A 19195-nucleotide genomic window follows, 5' to 3' on the forward strand; every position below is an offset into this window, starting at 1 on the left:
TGGACCTTGACCTCTGTTGACCTTGACCCCCACTCCTTTCTTCATACGGCTCTGCCCAATCCCCGCTTCTGATTGGTCAGTTACCAGCAGCAGTGCGCTATCCCGGAACAAACAGGCCGTTGCTATGGACGCTGTTCTCAACCGCAATACAATCGTTTTTAAATCCATACAATCATTCGATGTTGACATATTTTGGGTAAAAAACAATGAGGTCTCGAGCGCATAATGAGCGGAACGCTGCGGTACATCAGAACGGGGATGTGTGTGTTGTTCTCCACTGAAGGAATGTCTATCCTAGGGTCCAGCGCATCGTCCATCTTACGAGATGGTTAGTACATATATATCTGTACTCGGGGTATTCAACCTCCTGTTTCAAACATGCATGGATAAAAACATCGAGTGGGCAGAATGTGAGACATTGATTCTGTTTCCCCGCGTTACGTGAAGCTCATATCTTCTAGTCTAATGAAGCCCTTCCATTGGCTGAGAAGGAGAGGGTGAGAGGAGGGGGGGGGAGAGATATCCACATCCGCGCGCATTTTCACGACCGCCGCGTTCGTCTCAAGAGCAGCAGCAGCAGAGCGGAGCTCGGGACTCGACCTCATCCCTTAAAACATCAAAGCAACCGGAGATTATGAAACGGAATTGCGTTCGGATTTTGCGCAGCGATCCCACGTGTTGCGTCTGGTCTGCTCCGCGGTGTGCTGTGCGCGCGACCTCCTCTTCCTCCGCGTGTCCGTCGTGGGCTCGCGGTGGTGCATCCTCCGCTCGTCACTGAGGAGAAGTCCTCCTCCTCACAGAGGCTCCATGGAGACCTGCGGCGGGAGGATCATCATTCGGGAGAGATGAAAACCGACTTATTTCCGCGCGAGAAAGGTCACCGTGATGGGTGATGACGTCCATGTGGAGACCGGACCTGGGGCTTCCTCGTGGAGGAGCGGGCGGGCTGCTGGGGTCCTGAGCACCAGGAGGTCCTCTCTCTGGACGTGAACCTCAAGAGGTCCACTCTTTGGACGTGAACCTCAAGAGGTCCGCTCTCTGGACGTGAACTTGAAGAGGTCCTCTCTCCGGGTGGACTCGCGTGCAGCTGGCCTCTGATTGACGGGATGAGTGTTCGCTGTAGGCCTAAATGTTAAGAAGAAAAAACATTTATTTTGTCCATTTAACTTTTGTTAAAGTTCCCCTGGTCTCCTCTAAGTTAAACCTCCGAAAAGCTGAATAAACTGTTGCTTAAACAACGTTGACTTGAATACCTTTAGACGCGCACGCACGCACCAAGCGCACACACACACACACACACACACACACACACTCACACACGCACACACATACCAGCAGGAGGTTGCGCGCCTTGCCGCTCCATGGTGCTGAGCGTGTGGCCCAGGGATGGTGGAGACGCTCAGCATCGCTGTCATCGGAGCTCCCGGGGTGGGGAAAACTTCCATCATCCGCCAGTTTGTCTACAATGACTTCTCGGAGGTGTACACGCCCACCAGGACGAGGTTCGTGTACCGACCCTCCGTCATACTCAACGGCAACATGTACGAGCTGAAGATCCTGGACGTCCCGCCTATGACTTCCTTCCCGTCCAGCTCCAGTCAGGTAAACATGTTGAACAGGGCCCCTAAAGTCTGGTCCCTGGGTCTACTTTAGTCTCTGTGATCCGAACCCCAGTTAAAGTGTGTTTGGGCCCTTATGTTTGATATGATTCCACCAAGTGTCTGATGCTCCTCCAAAACAATACACGTTTTATTTATTCTTCTATCACAATCAGATGTCTCTGGCTTACTTGTTGCTATGGAGACCTGGGCCTTGGAGAGCTTACTTTGACGTTTTAAAACTCTCAGCTCCCCTCCCCCATCTCTCTCTCTCTCTCTCTCTCTCTCTCTCTCTCTCTCTCTCTCTCTCTCTCTCTCTCTCTCTCTCTCTCTCTCTCTCTCTCTCTCTCTGTCTCTGTCTCTGTCTCTCTCTCTGTCTCTGTCTCTGTCTCTGTCTCTCTCTCTCTCTCTCTCTCTGTCTCTGTCTCTGTCTCTCTCTCGCTTCAGTAGATGTTTCTGACAGGTTGCTGTGGTCAAATTCCTGCTGCCTCAACAGGTCTTGGTTTGCTGGATGTTCATCCATTGAACATTACTTTATTGATCCGAAGGAAAACATGTCTTCGACATAAAGTCTGCCACATAAAAATACATTCCAGTGTAGTAACAGACATAAAGCGCCCAAAAATGTGTGCGTTCAAGAACACGCAACACAGCCTCATCACCCTCTTAGGCCCTGAGGGGAGGAGATGAGACGATAGAGGAGGAATAAGTGTTTCTACATCCAGGTTTCTTCCTGTGTTCAGCTGGAGGGGAGCAGGGTCTGTGTGAACTGGGGGGGGGGGGGGGGTTCCACACCGTTCATGTTGGTGTGGAACTGTAGTCCTGTAGTCGTCCGTCCCCCGTCCCCGCCGTCTGCACTTACATCACCACACTAAATAAACACCTTCCAGGCAAAGTGGAGGTTTACTGCATCAACGGATCAAACCAGCCTGCAAAGCTCTGAAGGGTGACATCTTAAAGGTCAGCAGCTGAGACGGAGCCACACACACACACACACACACACACACACACACACACACACACACACACACACACACACACACACACACACACACACACACACACACACACACACACACACACACACACACACACACACACACACACACACACACACACAGCTGGTCTGGATGAGGTCCACAAAGGGAGATGTAGTGTCTCTACAGGATTTAAACTATCTGCCTTCTTCAGCAAAACGGCTGCTAACCCCATTAAGGGGGAGTGTGTGTGTGTCTCTCTATCAAGGGTGTCAGTGATGATGAGCGATGGGTTGCCGGTTCTTCCCCGTGTCCACGGGTCAGGGTGCTGCTCCACCCCAATAGCCCTAACCCACCAACTCATCCCCTTTCTGTCTGTTTCTGTTATACATTTTCCATCCATTTATATGTATGGTCAGAAGGGAAAACACCCTTTGCGTTTGGCTGCTGGTTTCCCCCGAGGGGCAGCGTGTGAATGTGTTCCTCCAAGGATGAGTCCAGGCTCCTCAGTGAGCGCAGGACGAGCGGCAGGCTCTCAGTTCCTCCTCTCAGTTTGTTTACTGCGCCTCCTACGTCGAGCGCCCGCCGGGGTCTCGGGTCTCTGAGTTCTGAGAGCAGAAAGAAGGGAGAGAGGAGAGACAGTAGAAGAGACTATATTCTGACATATTCAGAGAGCCCCCCCCCCCCCCCCCAGGGAGGGCCTCTCTGATTCCTGACAGAGCCAGGGCGGGCTCTGGGGCAGGGCTGGGCTGCAGGCTGGGTGGAGGTCCTGTGGGGGGGGGTGGGGGAACGCCGGGATTCACTGTCGGCTACGCAGAGTGCAGCGGAAGGCAGCAGAAGACCAGTGTACCTCAGCAGGGTTCAGACCATGGTGTGATGTACGTTCCTCAGATCATGTGATGAGAGGTCTTGTTAAACCCTGGTATCAGAGACTTCTGACTAAGAGTCAAAACAAATGGGACCTCAGCAGTATTGACAGACGTCAAGGTATTAGAAACATACTGAGTTACCTCCCGGTGTGAGGGCTGATGTAAAAACCCTCTCAATTCGGAACACAGCAAATAGAAACCTCCACTCTGGAAAAGCAGTTTGAGGCAGAATTTCTTGTAGATAGATATTTTCCCTTATAACAACTGTGTGAGTTTCAGTCAAAAATAACAAAGAAACGATCATTTACACATGAACACAAACGGAAACGTTTTCAACTGAAAGGTCATTTTGGGTTCACTTCCCCTTCAAGTGAAAGATATAACGGTATATATATATATCTATTTTACCCTCCATGAATCCCATTTTTCCCTGCTGTTCAGCGTTGCGCAACGACCCCATGTTGTCAGAGCTACTGTGGTCGGCTGACCTGACCTGGTGAGCAGCACCTTGTCAATCACGCAGGACCAAGGATTGATCGTTGGCTTGCCTGCGGACAAAGCAAAATATATTCTTTCCTGTTGTTGTTTTTTCTTCCCTGGTCTAGATAATGCACCACCATGACTCCCTCCCACACAACCTAGCCCTCTCTCCCTTCCTCTCCCTTCCTCTCCCCTCCTCTCCCTCCTCTCCATTCCTCTCCCTTCCTCTCCCCTCCTCTCCCTTCCTCTCCCTTCCTCTCCCTTCCTCTCCCCTCCTCTCCCCTCCTCTCCCTTCCTCTCCCTTCCTCTCCCTTCCTCTCCCCTCCTCTCTGTTCCTCTCCCTTCCTCTCCCTTCCTCTCCCCTCCTCTCTGTTCCTCTCCCTTCCTCTCCTCTCCCTTCCTCTCTGTTCCTCTCCCTTCCTCTCCCTTCCTCTCCCCTCCTCTCCCTTCCTCTCCTCTCCCTTCCTCTCTGTTCCTCTCCCTTCCTCTCCCCTCCTCTCCCCTCCTCTCCCTTCCTCTCCATTCCTCTCCTTTCCTCTCCGTTCCTCTCCATTCCTCTCCCCTCCTCTCCCTTCCTCTCTGTTCCTCTCCCTTCCTCTCCCTTCCTCTCCTCTCCCTTCCTCTCCTTCCGGTCCCCTCCTCTCCCTCCGCTCCTCTCCCATCCCTTCCCCTCCGTTCCTCTCCCTTCCTCTCCCTCCTCTCTGTTCCTCTCCATTCCTCACCCTTCCTCTCCCCTCCTCTCTGTTCCTCTCCATTCCTCACCCCTTCCTCTCCCCTCCTCTCCCCTCCTCTCCCCTCCTCTCCCCTCCTCTCTGTTCCTCTCCCCTCCTCTCTGTTCCTCTCCCCTCCTCTCTGTTCCTCTCCCTTCCTCACCCTTCCTCTCCCCTCCTCTCTGTTCCTCTCCCCTCCTCTCTGTTCCTCTCCCTTCCTCACCCTTCCTCTCCCCTCCTCTCTGTTCCTCTCCCCTCCTCTCTGTTCCTCTCCCCTCCTCTCTGTTCCTCTCCCTTCCTCTATGTTCTGCCTGTCAGTGCTCTTGTGATGAAGCGGTTGTGGACCGCTGTGTGACGCTGAAACCATTTCATGTATCGTTCTGTAGTGTCTGGGGCAAGAATAAGCAAGAATAAGCTATGATGGCAAGAAGATATGAACGCTTGCATATTAGTATATACACACACACACACACACACACACACACACACACACACACACACACACACACACACACACACACACACACACACACACACACACACACACACACAGAATAAGATTCCATACATGTTTGTTTGTTTGTTTGTTTATATGTGTTTGCATGCCTACATATTATATATATATATATATATATATATATATATATATATATATATATATATATATATATAATACCACCCCACCGTAATAATTTAACAGTGTGTGTCTGTGTGTGTGTGTGCTTGGATTATGTGTGGTTTGGGTGAGTGTGTGGTGCATCATTCAGGAGCTCCTCTGAGACCCCCTGCCCTCATCAACTGATGTTTCCCATCGATAAGTCATCAATACGGGTTTCGACACACACAGCTCTCCCTCTGAACCCATAAACAGGGCTGATCTTCGTGCTGTACCTTCCACTCGTCCCAGGGTTGATCCTGCGGTGAAGGAACGCCCTCTGACTGGGAGGCTGCCTCCGTGATAACGGCCATAAATCACCCATCAAGGGCCTTTGTTGTCACGGAAACGGGTTGTGATTTCACACTCAAAAATAGACACACGTTCTTTTTTGATTGGCGGAGGAGCAAACAGCTGAGGACACGCCTCTCCAGCCCCTCCCCCACGCTTCAGAGACGCCAGTTTAGTGTCCAACTGGTGACCAGATAAACCAAGCCCTGCTCCTCCATGAACCCTCTGTTTTTCTTCTCTACGCTTATCGTCTCGGCCGGTCTGTCTAAGGCTCCTCTTCCTCAGTAAACACGAGGTAACACCGAGGGCCCATATGAGGACGCTATCTTTTATTTATAGGCTGACGGGGTGTGTGTCTGACTCTGAACACCTTGAGAGCAGGCCAGACGAGGTGCTGCACTGACATTGCGGTCCTGGGGAGGGGGCGGGCATTAGCTCACAGTATCGTACAGAACCAAGGACTCTAGCTGTGTGTGTGTGTGTGTGTGTGTGTGTGTGTGTGTGTGTGTGTGTGTGTGTGTGTGTGTGTGTGTGTGTGTGTGTGTGTGTGTGTGTGTGTGTGTGTGTGTGTGTGTGTGTGTGTGCGCCCATATTTCCTTGTGTATCTGTGTGTGTGGTGGAATGTTTAAAAGCCCACATCGTGGTGTTGCTGGATTACTGTTTATACTGAGATATATTCGCTCCCTAATCAGAACTGACATTCCCCCTACCTTTCTCTGGTAATATGCACATAATTTCAGTGTCTTATTCGCTGTGTTCCCTGCATGTGTTTCCCTCCCTGCTTGACCAACCTTGACGTCTTTCCAACAGTTCCAGAAAATATATAGGCCTATATTTTTTTTTTTAACCTTATAGTATATAAGCCCCCTCCCCCTAACTATATTACCGAAAGACAACGTTCAAAATCTTGGATCCTTACTGAGTCTCTGCTTCTATATGAAGCTACCAGGGTCTATGTTTTATCTTTACCTGACTTACCTGCACGACGTTCTCACCTACGTTACTTTGTTGATTTCACTAGAAAGTACAGTAATGATTTCTACAAACCTTCTCTAGCTGTAAAATTCTACTACTATTACTGATTTAAAAATGATTGTTCAAACCAGTGAAGAATGTATTTTTGTTTTGTCCTTTGTTATTTTGCCTATTTAACAAAGTGTCTTTGTATTTGAAGATATAGGCCCAAGGCCTAGTAATGTTCCATGTCTGTCTTCAAATATTTCATAGTGCTTCAATAATTCTTCTTATTTAAAGAAGCCAGATTGATGTTCAGTTGTATAGGTCTTGTAAACAAGCGGACATATGTTCGATTCCCCATGGGACCGCTCATTTGCATACAGAACCTCGCAGACCATCTCTATTCGGTCAAATAGGGTGAAAATAGGTATGCATCTGTTGCATACTTATTGTATGGGGCATTCTGGGAATGGAGACTTGCACTTAAGAGGGATCCCGACTTGTAAATGTCCCAACTACAGAAGTGAGGCTGCCCCTAAAGACCGCCCCCTACAGGAGGACCGCCTCCAGCACGGCGTATTCTGCATCACATTCTGTTTGGATCGGACTCCCTTACGCCTCTGCCTCTCTCTTATAGTTTACTACACCCTCTTACTAGAGCTGGTGTTTTTCTTCTACTTATTGCATTCTGGTCGCCCCCCCAGCCTGACCCTACCCCCACCCGTCTTGTTAAACCACTCTGACATTCATTACGTGCTCAAGGTCATGTGATGGAGGCCAAAGGTCAGAACCTCTTCATGGGGGGAGCACAGTGAGTAAGGCACAGTGTTCACGTTACACGGAGAGCAGCATGCTGCTCTGTTCAAAATACATCATGACAATGAACCATGAAGCTCCGTCTCGCCTTCTAAGGGATGGTGTTGTTTTGTGTGTGTGTTGGTATCGATGTGTGTTTGTGTTTTGGGGGGGGGGATTAAATTCTGTTTGCTTGCCTCTGTGTGTATTGCTTACTAGATTGTGTGTGTGTGTGTGTGTGTGTGTGTGTGTGTGTGTGTGTGTGTGTGTGTGTGTGTGTGTGTGTGTGTGTGTGTGTGTGTGTGTGTGTGTGTGTGTGTGTGTGTGTGTGAGAGAGAGAGTGTGTATGTGTGTGTGAGTGTACAATGTGAAACACTGAAACACTTGACTGCATAAAGACTAAAGCCAAGGCTTTAGGTTTCTGTTGAAGTGTTATTATGGATTGCAATCACTCATGGGCTGTTGGTATCTGTGGCGATGTAGAGCAGGGCCCCGTTTCCCGATAACGATGGATCTTCGCTCGCACGATCATTCTCCCGATGGATCTTGCGATCCATCGATAATTTCTTTGTCGCGTTTCCCGAAACTCCTCTTAACGTGAACGCGCATTCGCTGCACTCACGACGTCGTAGGATTGTAACTGTCTACTGACACGGTGCTGAAATGGGCTCCGTAGGAGGGGGAGACGCAGGAATGTCGCAGGAAAATTGTGTTAAAAAGGGTTAAAATATATCCCCATCAAGGACAACAGCAGAGTAGCCTACGAAAAAAATAGACTGCAATTATATGAATGCTAAAGACATTAAAACACAATTGATTAGGCTTAAACCGACATATATCAGTCCTAATCCTGAGCGCACGATCGGGAGGTGGAAGTTGCGCTTTAGATGCCTTCACAAGTCCAGCGGAGGGCTTCAGTTTTCGCCGGCCAAGTCATGCGCCGTGATATGTGTGACGGCTATGTTGCACAACATTGCAGCTAAGGCTGGGGTGGCTTTGCTTGAACCGGAGGACGTTGAGGACGATGACGACGAGGAAGATCGGTGTGAGGACGGCCTCCCTCATAACTACGCGGCTGGTTTTCATGCGCGTCGAAGAGTGATTGAGACTTTTTTTTAACCCCCTCCACCCTCCCACATGTCACTAAACATTCCCGTCAACGTGACCAATCCCCACCATATCCCAGCCTTTTGCCTGCTCCTTTGCTTGTTTTTTATAAAAAAAAAATATTTCTTTATTTTTAATTTTTTTAATATTTTTTTTTTTTTTTACATTATTTTATGCTACGTTTTATGAGTAGCCTATGTCAGTCTGCACAAATCCCCACACTTTCTCTCACACATTTTGAGTGCCCTGCCTGCGCAAACATTTTCTGGACTGTCCCGTTTTATTTTGGCCATTTTAACATCTTTATTAATAAATAAATTAATAATCTTTATTAATTACCAAACTAAGAACATAAAGGCGCAATGCGTTTTAATAAAACGCATCCAATACACGGAATGTCCGATGGTGACGCCACTGAGGCTATAGCTGACGATGCTCTTAGCGTCCTACGAGTACCTACGAGCACCCCTGGAGTACTCGTTAGCTACGAGCGTTTTCAAGACGTTCGTTCCCAACGATGCTTTCGGGAAACGCGGTGAAAACTCTACGATGCCCTTTCGACGCACTTCACGATCCACTTAGGCTAACGACGCTTTCGGGAAACGGGGCCCAGGACTCTTGCATAATGTAAGCAGAGCAGTGTCCGTGTTTTATGGGTTCATACACACCTCACTCTCTGCCAACTCAAACACTTCCCTCAAGAGGCTGAGAAGTTCCAAGGAGTGACAGATGAGTCTATAGTCCTTTTCATTGCCAAATATGCCCGTCTTAAGCCCGCCTTTTTCCCAGGCATGGTCTGCGTGCCTACACTGACGAGGTTATATACCGGCTTGATTTTGCACCCTAATTTACCCTCTCGAACCATACACATTTTGGGGGGTTTATTTTCATGCAAATGCTGTTAGACGGCATTGCGGTACCCGGGGCGGGACGTGGATAGAGGTGTTGCTGCGTTGTCTCTAGCCCACAACAGAGACAACGCAGCGACATCAACATGAGTAGTTCTAACATGAGAGACGGTGAAATCCGCGAGCGGCTGAGCATCATGGCAGAGCAGGTGATGCAGTCGCATTTACGAAGACAGGGAAACATTCGAAACATTCTACGAGAAGGCAGCAGAGTAACTTTCATTACGAGGCTTTTGGCGGGATAAAAAACATGTGGTCAGCAAAATAAAGAATATGTTGGCGTTTTGCACTTGTAAATAGTTAATCGCGTTTCTAGCCTACACTCAGATGTCCTCTACTCATTCTTGCATGCGAGTCACCTGCTCGAGTGAACCAAGAAAGCCTGCCCGTTGACAAGGCGGAATATACCGGCAGTGTAAAAATGTCTTATTGCGGCGCAGTCTTTAAGATACATCTATGTTTTTGTTCTGAACACACCATGTAGAGGTCACATGAGCCGTGCGTTAGCAGGGCCATGTGCCTGGGCGGTGAGGTCATCAGTGATGGTTGTTTCTGTTGCTCCCTGTAGGAGTGGCTGGACCTGCGGTGCCGAGGCGTCCGGAACGCCAACGCCTACATCCTGGTCTACGACATCTGCTGCGTGGACAGCTTTGAGTACGTCAAGATGATCCGGCAGCAGATCGTGGAGAACAGGTACACCGCCACAGGGACTTCTGCCCCCCCGTCCTCCATCTTCCTCTGTGTGTGTGGGTGTGTGTGTTAATAACCTCAGCTCCACACACACTCCACCATTTAACCCGTGACCTCTCTGACGTCTCTGATTACCGTTGAGATAGAGTAGATCGGGTCTGTCCCCCCATGCTGACAATGTAATGAGGGGACATTTTGACCGATGCTTTGATGAGTGTCACACACACCTGATATGTCTGGTCATGTGGTGCAGGGAGAAGAACAGGAAGAGGAAGAAGGCTCTTCTCCTATTTAAGATGGAGAAGGCTCTTCTCATAGTTGTACATGGAGAAGGCTCTTCTCATAGTTAAACATGGAGAAGGCTCTTCTCATATTTGAACGGGGAGAAGGCTCTTCTCATAGTGGAGAAGGCTGTTCTCATAGTTATGCATGGAGAAGGCTTGTCTCATTTTTAAACATGGAGAAGGCTCCTCTAATAGTTAAACAGGGAGAGGACTCTTCTCATAGGTAAACATGGAGAAGGCTCTTCTCATAGTAAAGATGGAGAAGGCTCTTCTCATAGGTAAACATGGAGAAGGCCCTTCTCATTGTTAAACATGGCCACCCTACCTGCATACATTAGCATACTGATCCAGTGTTGATAAACTGAGTCTACTTCATCCATCGCAAAGGCCTCTCTTGAGGTATGATTCCCATCATTATGCAGGAACAACCACAGATCAACAGGGGGCTCTGGGAGATTCTGAAGCCATGTCCTTCATCACAAACAGAATGTGTGTGTGTGTGTGTGTGTGTGTGTGTGTGTGTGTGTGTGTGTGTGTGTGTGTGTGTGTGTGCGTGTGTGTGTGTGCGTGTGTGCGTGTGTGCGTGCGTGCGTGCGTGCGTGCGTGCGTGCGTGCGTGCGTGCGTGCGTGCGTGCGTGCGTGCGTGCGTTTGAGAAAGAAACAGTATTTATGTTTGCCGTTGAATCAACTTTTTCATATACTTAATCTAGTTATACATCTAAAATATATATATATATATATGTATATATATATATTATATAATATATATATATGATATATATTATTATAATATATTTACATCGGTGTATAATAATAGTACAAGTCATCAACAGGCAGCATGTTGACATCACCTTTGGATTCCCTCACCGTAGCTTAGCTTAGCCAATTTACAACATAGCTAAGAAGTAGTGCTTTTCGGGTAAAATGTTCGTACAGATGTAAAAATAACTATTATTTGTGCATCTGATTCTTACTAGTTACAAGCATAGTGATATGGAAGAGAAAAGGGTAAAGGAAGAAAGAATGGTGATATTCAGTAATGCCTTTAAGTTTGGAAAATGATAAAGAAGTTTGTTAGGACAGGCTAATCATCTGAGAAAAGCTTTCTTTGGTTACGCTGATGAATATGATGAATATAGAGGCGGTAATTGATTTGGCAGTAATGAATACAGAAAAGCCTTTGGTTACATAAATTAACTGAACATTCTTTCTGCTTGTGTAGCTTTAGGCATTGAAAAACAGACACCCATAATAATTGCTCATCCTTTAAATTGAAAGAAGCCCCGAGGATTTAATCAGTTCAAACGTGCTGCTGAAAACCATTAGGTTAGTGTCCCCTCAGTGTTAAGTGGATCTCAACGACAAAGAACTAGTCTGCTATTTTAAATGCTCTGTCAGCTGGAACACTGCAAACCACGGCCAGAATCAATCCACAGAACCCATCAGCGGCTGTTCTGGACTGGGCTGATGATGCACTTTATGAGAGGAACACCCTGCCCAAACTCCACTGTATGTCATGGAGATGCCAATAGAGACCAAACACACACTGTTGTGCAGCAGAAATTGATGTAACGTTCCAAAATAATATGCGATAATCACAAGCTAAAGACCTGCTGAAGTGGTCTCATTCGCAGCTGGGCAAGTGTCTCTAACATGCTGACGCGACTCAGTGGTTCAGACATCTGGTCTGCTCAGGACAAAGGAAAACCGCCCGTCACACACTACACCCACAGTATGCACTCACACACACACACACACACACACACACACACACACACACACACACACACACACACACACACACACACACACACACACACACACACACACACACACAGTAAAGCCTGTGCCCCGTGCACCTGCGCCAGGTTCCCTTGCTCTGGGCGTCAGGAGGTCACGAGGACCAATCCCTGCACGGCGTGTTGCACTTGTTAATTAAAACACTTCTATTTATAGTCTTCTACGCTACAGCTGTGTTTAGAACCTGGGACCCACGTGCACAGGCACGCACACATGCACAGGCACGCACACATGCACAGGCACGCACACGGGAACAGGCAGGCACACGTGCACATGTAAGATATTGAGTGCAATGCCGTGATGATGACACAAGGTGTGCTCCAGGCTCCAGTGTGTTGACAGCGCTGTGCTGACGATGAGGTTACCATGTTGCCGCTCACAGGAGCGGACGGTGGGACGCCGCAGTCCACCTCCACATGTTTAGACCGCAAAGTTAAGAAGAGGAAGCACTGTAATAGTTCAGAATGTATGACTCACTTTATTACTATCTTCTGTCGTTATTTCTCATCTCTCCCTTATTTTGTTCCTCATTCCCTCCTCTCCCTCTCACTTTTTTTACATCACTCCTTTTATAACCATTCTCTCCTCCACTTCACCAACTCCCACTTCTTACCACCACCTCCCCCTCCTCACTTCCTCTCCTCCTCAACACATCCATCTCCTCCTCCTCCCCACCTCCTCCTCATCCTACTCCATCTCCCCCCTCCCACCATCTCCTCCTCTTTGCTCCTCCCCCCCCCCCCCCCCACCACCACCACTCAGAGAGGGCAGCAGCAGCAGTAGCAGCAGCAGTGAGGTCCCCATCCTGGTGGTGGGCAGCAAGCGGGACCTCCAGAGGCAGCGCTTCACCCCGCGCCGCGCCGTCTCCGTGCTGGTGAAGAAGACGTGGAAGTGCGGCTACGTGGAGTGCTCGGCCAAGTTCAACTGGCACGTGGTGCTGCTGTTCAAAGAGCTGCTTGGCAGCGCCGTGGCCCGCGGCATGCGGCAGAACCACACCTCCATCCGCCTGCAGGGGGCGCTGCAGAGGAACCGCTGCACGCTCATGTGACGCCCGCGTGAGGCAACTCCTCCAAACTCCTCCTCCTCTGTCCTCGCTTCCTCACCAGCTCCCTGCTCCGGCTCCTCCTCTGGAGCAGAGGTGATGCTGGGGGTGGAGCAGACATCGGGGTAGTGAACCCGGGAGTTTGCTACTTTAACAAACCCTTTTCTCTTTCCTAATGGGGTTAAAAGACCGTAAGACATCAAAGACCCAATGTGGGAAATTCTGATTCTGCCAAATATTCTCATGGAAGAGATAGAAGAGAGATGGCCGGATGATCCTTCCTGAACACCTCCGTAACATTTTTCCCATCATCAGCCAGTGACTGCGTTCCAGGCAGATACCGCTATGCTTCCAAGCATCCCCCACTGCACCAGGTCCACGTTTAAATGTATGGTCGGATTCTATGTTTTTGAGCAAGGAAGAAGCAGCAATATTATAAAGTCTTCCGTTCCAAATGCATTTGTCAGTAGTTCAGTCAGGTCGACCAGACTGACTTCAGCCTAGCCTACACGTGTCTCTCCAGCAGTGTTGGGAGGGAGAGGTCCACACAGCACATGGAGGGAAGGTACCAGGAGACACCACATGAATGGATGACCAGGAGACACCACCACATGAATGGATGACCAGGAGACACCACCACATGAATGGATGACCAGGAGACACCACCACATAGAGGGATGGACCAGGAGACACCACATGGAGGGATGGACCAGGAGACACCACATGGAGGGATGGACCAGGAGACACCACATAGAGGGATGGACCAGGAGACACCACCACATAGAGGGATGGACCAGGAGACACCACATAGAGGGATGGACCAGGAGACACCACATAGAGGGATGACCAGGAGACACCACCACATGGAGGGATGACCAGGAGACACCACCACATAGAGGGATGGACCAGGAGACACCACCACATAGAGGGATGGACCAGGAGACACCACCACATAGAGGGATGGACCAGGAGACACCACCACATAGAGGGATGGACCAGGAGACACCACATGGAGGGATGGACCAGGAGACACCACATGGAGGGATGGACCAGGAGACACCACATAGAGGGATGGACCAGGAGACACCACCACATAGAGGGATGGACCAGGAGACACCACCACATAGAGGGATGGACCAGGAGACACCACATAGAGGGATGGACCAGGACAGAGACACCACATAGAGGGATGACCAGGAGACACCACCACATAGAGGGATGACTAGGAGACACCACCACATGGAGGGATGACCAGGAGACACCACCACATGGAGGGATGACCAGGAGACACCACCACATAGAGGGATGGACCAGGAGACACCACCACATAGAGGGATGGACCAGGAGACACCACCACAAGGAGGGATGGACCGGGAGACACCACATAGAGGGATGGAGAAGGATACACCACCACGTGGAGGGATGGACCAGGAGATAACACATGATCCGGAGCTCAGATGTTGTGCTGTTGTTCAGTTAAGACTTTCTGACTGAAAAAAGAGTAGAACTAGATAGAGTAGACGCTGTCATTTGTCGATTTTAGCTTATCAAACACTTTGCTGTCCAGCCTGGAGACACCATCTATCCCCTGATCCAACACTGCTGTCAGCCTGGAGACACCATCTATCCCCTGATCCAACACTGCTGTCAGCCTGGAAACACCATCTATCCCCTGGTCCATCGCCTCTGCTGTCAGCCTGGAGACACCATCTATCCCCTGGTCCATCGCCCCTCCATCGAGGCGAGTAGCAGCGGGGTGTGACTCCCCATTGGATGAGAGAGAAGGCTCACTCCTGTACATAAGACCCGTAGGATCCTTGATTTGCATGCTTTGGAGCCGACGGGTCAAGGTCAAAGTGCACTGATGAAGACGTGTTGTTGTTTCATTTACTAATACATGTTTGGAGATGTTATACATGAATGGTGTGGTTGTGATGAAAACCGGGCACGTAAGAGCAGATTTCACTCAAACAGAAACATGAGTTATCTAGCAACAAAAGAAGAGATATGTAGCAGAGATAAAAACAGAGAGCAACCACGTGTAGCATGAGGTGTCAGTGTTTTGACCGTGTGAAAGTCTTCAAATATAAAAGGGCTACCGTTTTTTTATCAAAAAAATTGCTAGTATTTATTTTTACTGTGTTAGTACTGTGCTGGTATTTTTTCCTTGACAATTTGTTTATTAAAAGCCTTTTAACATAATCACTCATAAGTCATGTGCAATTCCTAGTTCCTTTTTGGCAAACTCCATATTTTTGACAATGACGCCACCTCGTGGCCGTTAATTGAGTCAAATAAATGGGTCAAAAGACCTAGACCTATTTATGAGTATAAATAAATATATATACGTGTGTGTTTCTGTGTGTGTGGACCTATGTATGCGTCTATATGTGTGTGTGTGTGTGTGTGTGTGTGTGTGTGTGTGTGTGTGTGTGTGTGTGTGTGTGTGTGTGTGTGTGTGTGTGTGTGTGTGTGTGTGTGTGTAGACCTATGTATAAAAGTCTATTTGGGGGTGTGCCCTTGCATGCGACTGTGTGAGTGAGCCATTCAAAGAGCCATCCCAATACATCATCGCGGATGTCACCGTTTCCACAGTTTCATGTCAGAATCCCGAGCCACGTCACATGTCAAATGTTTAGGATTTTTTTGTGATAACAACGTCACGTGGTACAAGTCGGATCCTCTGCAGTCCGCATCAGCAAAGTGTCTTGGCATCGTTTCTCCTTCTTCCCCCGGTGTCCATTCCACTGTCATGTGAAAGAGGCGTCCGATGTGAGTTCCGCCCGGACCGCACCTTCCTCCGTCACAGCCCTTCGATGTGGAGGACCTACTGTGGTGAAGGTACAGACCTCCTCTCCTCCGTGGATCCAGAGCGTCCGGCGGGCGGCGGAGGATGAGCGACCAGGGGAAGGGCTCGGCATCCACCTCTGCCGCGGCCCCGGCTCCCGGGTCGGACACCTACAAAGGATGGCTTTTTAAATGGACCAACTACCTGAAGGGCTACCAGCGGCGGTGGTTTGTCCTGAGCAACGGGCTGCTGTCCTACTACAGGTACGCTATCCACAGCCACAACCGTTATGCCGGATTTGCCACGATAAACGAAGGACGCGGCGAGCGGTGTTGTGTAGTACAGCTGCTGGCTCATCTGGCTCCCGGCTATCTCCCCGGTTAGCTCGCTAGGCTAGTTGTCAAAGCAAAGGCAGAGGGAGTCATGGATCAGAGCTATTAATGCATCGTAATTTCAGGACAACGGTACTTTAGGACAATGCACATCATTTTCAGATCTAATAAAATTCTTACTTGACAATTGACAAAACCTAAATGTGGTGTCAACACAAGTGAAATGAAAGTAGCACTATACTATACAACTATAGTAGCTAGCTCCTCCTACAATAAGGTAAAGCCATAGTAGCTAGCTCCTCCTTAAACTTAGGTGAAGCCATAGTAGCTCCTCCTTAAACTAAGGTGAAGCCATAGTAGGTCCTCCTTAAGCTAAGGTGAAGCCATAGTAGGTCCTCCTTAAGCTAAGGTGAAGCCATAGTAGCTCCTCCTTAAACTAAGGTGAATCCATAGTAGTTCCTCCTTAAACTAAGGTGAAGCCATAGTAGCTCCTCCTTAAACTAAGGTGAATCCATAGTAGCTCATCCTTAAACTAAGGTGAATCCATAGTAGCTCATCCTTAAACTAAGGTGAATCCATAGTAGCTCCTCCTACTAATTAAGTGAATCCATAGTAGTTTGCTCCTCCTACTATTTAGCTGAAGCCATAGTAGCTAGCTCCTCCTACTACTTAAGTGAAGCCATAGGAACCATTCATACAGAATTATTCTGTAATAATTGGAAAACATAAGATTGGTAATCGTTTTTATGAATGCAAATAGTTTAATTTAAGCAGGCACTGCCATTATACTTTAATGCTATTTGTTATCCAGTATATTGCGAAATAATTCCTGACAAGGTGTATCAAAGGAGAGGCAATACGTTTTATTATACTGTAACTAATGTAATCTCCAAGTAAGTAATGTTTGCCCCCTTTTTCTCCACTGGCTCACACGATTGCCACCTGTGAGACAGGTAGACATTGGCTGACCTTTTACCACCTGTGGCTGAGGTGCTTCCTGCAAAGGGTGTTTCCATGGGCACAGTGTAACCTAATAGGGTAACCCTTTCATTAGCTGGATCAACGCTGTGTTAGTCAGAGAGTAGTGATATTCGTTATCATAGCAATTGTTTACTATAGGCAAACACGTCACTCCCTCCTGGTTCACAGATGGACCACTGCATACACCACAAGGACCTGGTTGTTCTCTCACTAACAAAGACTCCGTTGCCTCAGTTGGAAGTGGAGCTCAGAGCTCCCCCCCCCCCCCTTCCATCTTCCCGGCCGGAGAGTGAAAGGAAAGCCGCCTGTTGCTTCTACCTTCTATTAATAGTCCATTCTGTTGTAAGGTGACTGCTGTCCCAGATGTAAAGGTAGCCCGTTGACATCTGAGCCTGGAGCCGGTGGAGCCGGTGGAGCTTGGCCGTTCCCACAAAGGAGAGCTGACTAATGTCCCCACTGCTCCCGCCACTGGTGTCTGCAGGCCCTCCCGCTCCACGGCTGTGTGCCGTGTTACTTTTCTGTTGACCTATATCTGCTGCACTTCAAAAGGAAGAAAGATAAAGGCCCTTGAGTTGACAATGTCTCGACTCTTGAAAGATGCTTCTAAGATTATAACAAAGTCGATGAAAGTTTCTACTGATAATATTTTCATGAATGGTGACAGCAGGATCTCCTCTCCTCTAAACCTTTAAACTGTCAGGGGGAACTGTTCATGTACGGGTCATGCAGGTCCATATCAGGTTTTAGTGTGGTTGTCTGTGTTACTCTTCAAATATGCTATGAATACAATGCTAAAAACGACAACAAACAACACGTGAATGCCGTTGCCTTTCCCTCTTTAACGCTCTATTCAAACGCTTTGTAATAATGCTTTATTAGCAGCTGAATACAAACAGAATACATTTACAGACTCAATAGCTGATAGTACAATAATAATTCAATTTCTACAGTTTTTAATGCATGAGGTAGGCTTGTGTCCAAATAACGACTATAACTAACAGAAAATATGTTATTTGGATCATTGACATCACTGCACTACTGAACGATGTGTGATAACGATAACAAGTCATCCGTCACAACAACAGACTTCTGATCGCTCATTAGCAAATTAAAGTCATTAATTAAACCCTCACCAACTGGCAGTATACCCAGTTACACCAGAGAGTCTCTCCAGGGCCTGGCCACTCAGTGTTGGTCCAAAAGGTCAGGGGGATGTGGGCTGTGATCCCTGGGCCGTGAAGCGGGCCGCGGGGTATAGCAGCTCCTCAGGACTCCTCATTCAGCAGTTAAAAGGTAATGGGTGTACAGAGAGCCAGCGCTGCACTTGGTCCGCTTCCCCCAATGACTGCTGTTAAAGGGCTGGCAGATGATTCACTTTATCTTTTGAAAAATAAAATAATCAATGGAATCACATTAATTCAAAAGGCATATTTTTTTTTACAGACAAATGTTTGATAATCCAAATTAATTGTGAGAAGATCTGCTCTTTAATTCTCACAGAATAAGGATTTAAAAGCTTTTGTGGTTTGGAGTCACACTCTAAACTCGAATGTTCTAAATACCATCTATGTTATACAGTCTATGAACCTCATTTGACAGATTTTATGCAATTGGGCAATTAAATTCCTCCACAACGCCTGGCACTACTGCCAGAACTTGTAATGTATCCTCGTCTGGAACCCTTCCTATCCCACTAAATCACCGAGCTCCAGTGAACGGGAGTCCTGTTGGAAAGCCTCCACCCGCCACACAATTTAATTGAACAAATGGACTTTTCCTCAAAAGTGGAATGCCCTCGGAATCTTGTCTCACCTCTCAATGGAAAGCCCATTGGTTAGTGGGATAGATTACAGGGCATTAAGGCCTTGCGTTCTATAACAGCGGTCTTTACAACATATTCATGTGTAATAAAGTTAGAAAGGTCTGGCTTT

The 19195-nt window shown here is 48.2% G+C and overlaps 2 protein-coding genes across 3 annotated transcripts in view; both read left to right on the forward strand.

Moving 5' to 3' along the window:
* Nucleotides 1-505: 505 nt before the first annotated feature.
* rasl10a (RAS-like, family 10, member A) lies at nt 506-15365 on the forward strand. Its single transcript, XM_060054795.1, has 3 exons — nt 506-1602; nt 9916-10040; nt 12884-15365. The coding sequence occupies exons 1-3, from the start codon at nt 1387-1389 to the stop codon at nt 13167-13169; spliced, it is 627 nt and encodes a 208-aa protein (XP_059910778.1). The 5' UTR covers nt 506-1386; the 3' UTR covers nt 13170-15365.
* Nucleotides 15366-15698: 333 nt separating this feature from the next.
* Nucleotides 15699-19195, forward strand: part of LOC132459915 (oxysterol-binding protein 2-like) — a 41773-nt gene continuing 38276 nt past the window's right edge. The window contains exon 1 of one of the 2 annotated variants that reach the window (XM_060054789.1): nt 15699-16214. In XM_060054789.1, the coding sequence (XP_059910772.1) occupies nt 16057-16214 (158 nt within the window). In that variant the 5' untranslated portion in view covers nt 15699-16056. The remainder of the gene's footprint in view (nt 16215-19195) is intronic. The other variant, XM_060054790.1, reaches the window with a different exon arrangement.

This window comes from Gadus macrocephalus, chromosome 6, assembly GCF_031168955.1.
Source record: "Gadus macrocephalus chromosome 6, ASM3116895v1".
Taxonomy (NCBI): domain Eukaryota; kingdom Metazoa; phylum Chordata; class Actinopteri; order Gadiformes; family Gadidae; genus Gadus; species Gadus macrocephalus.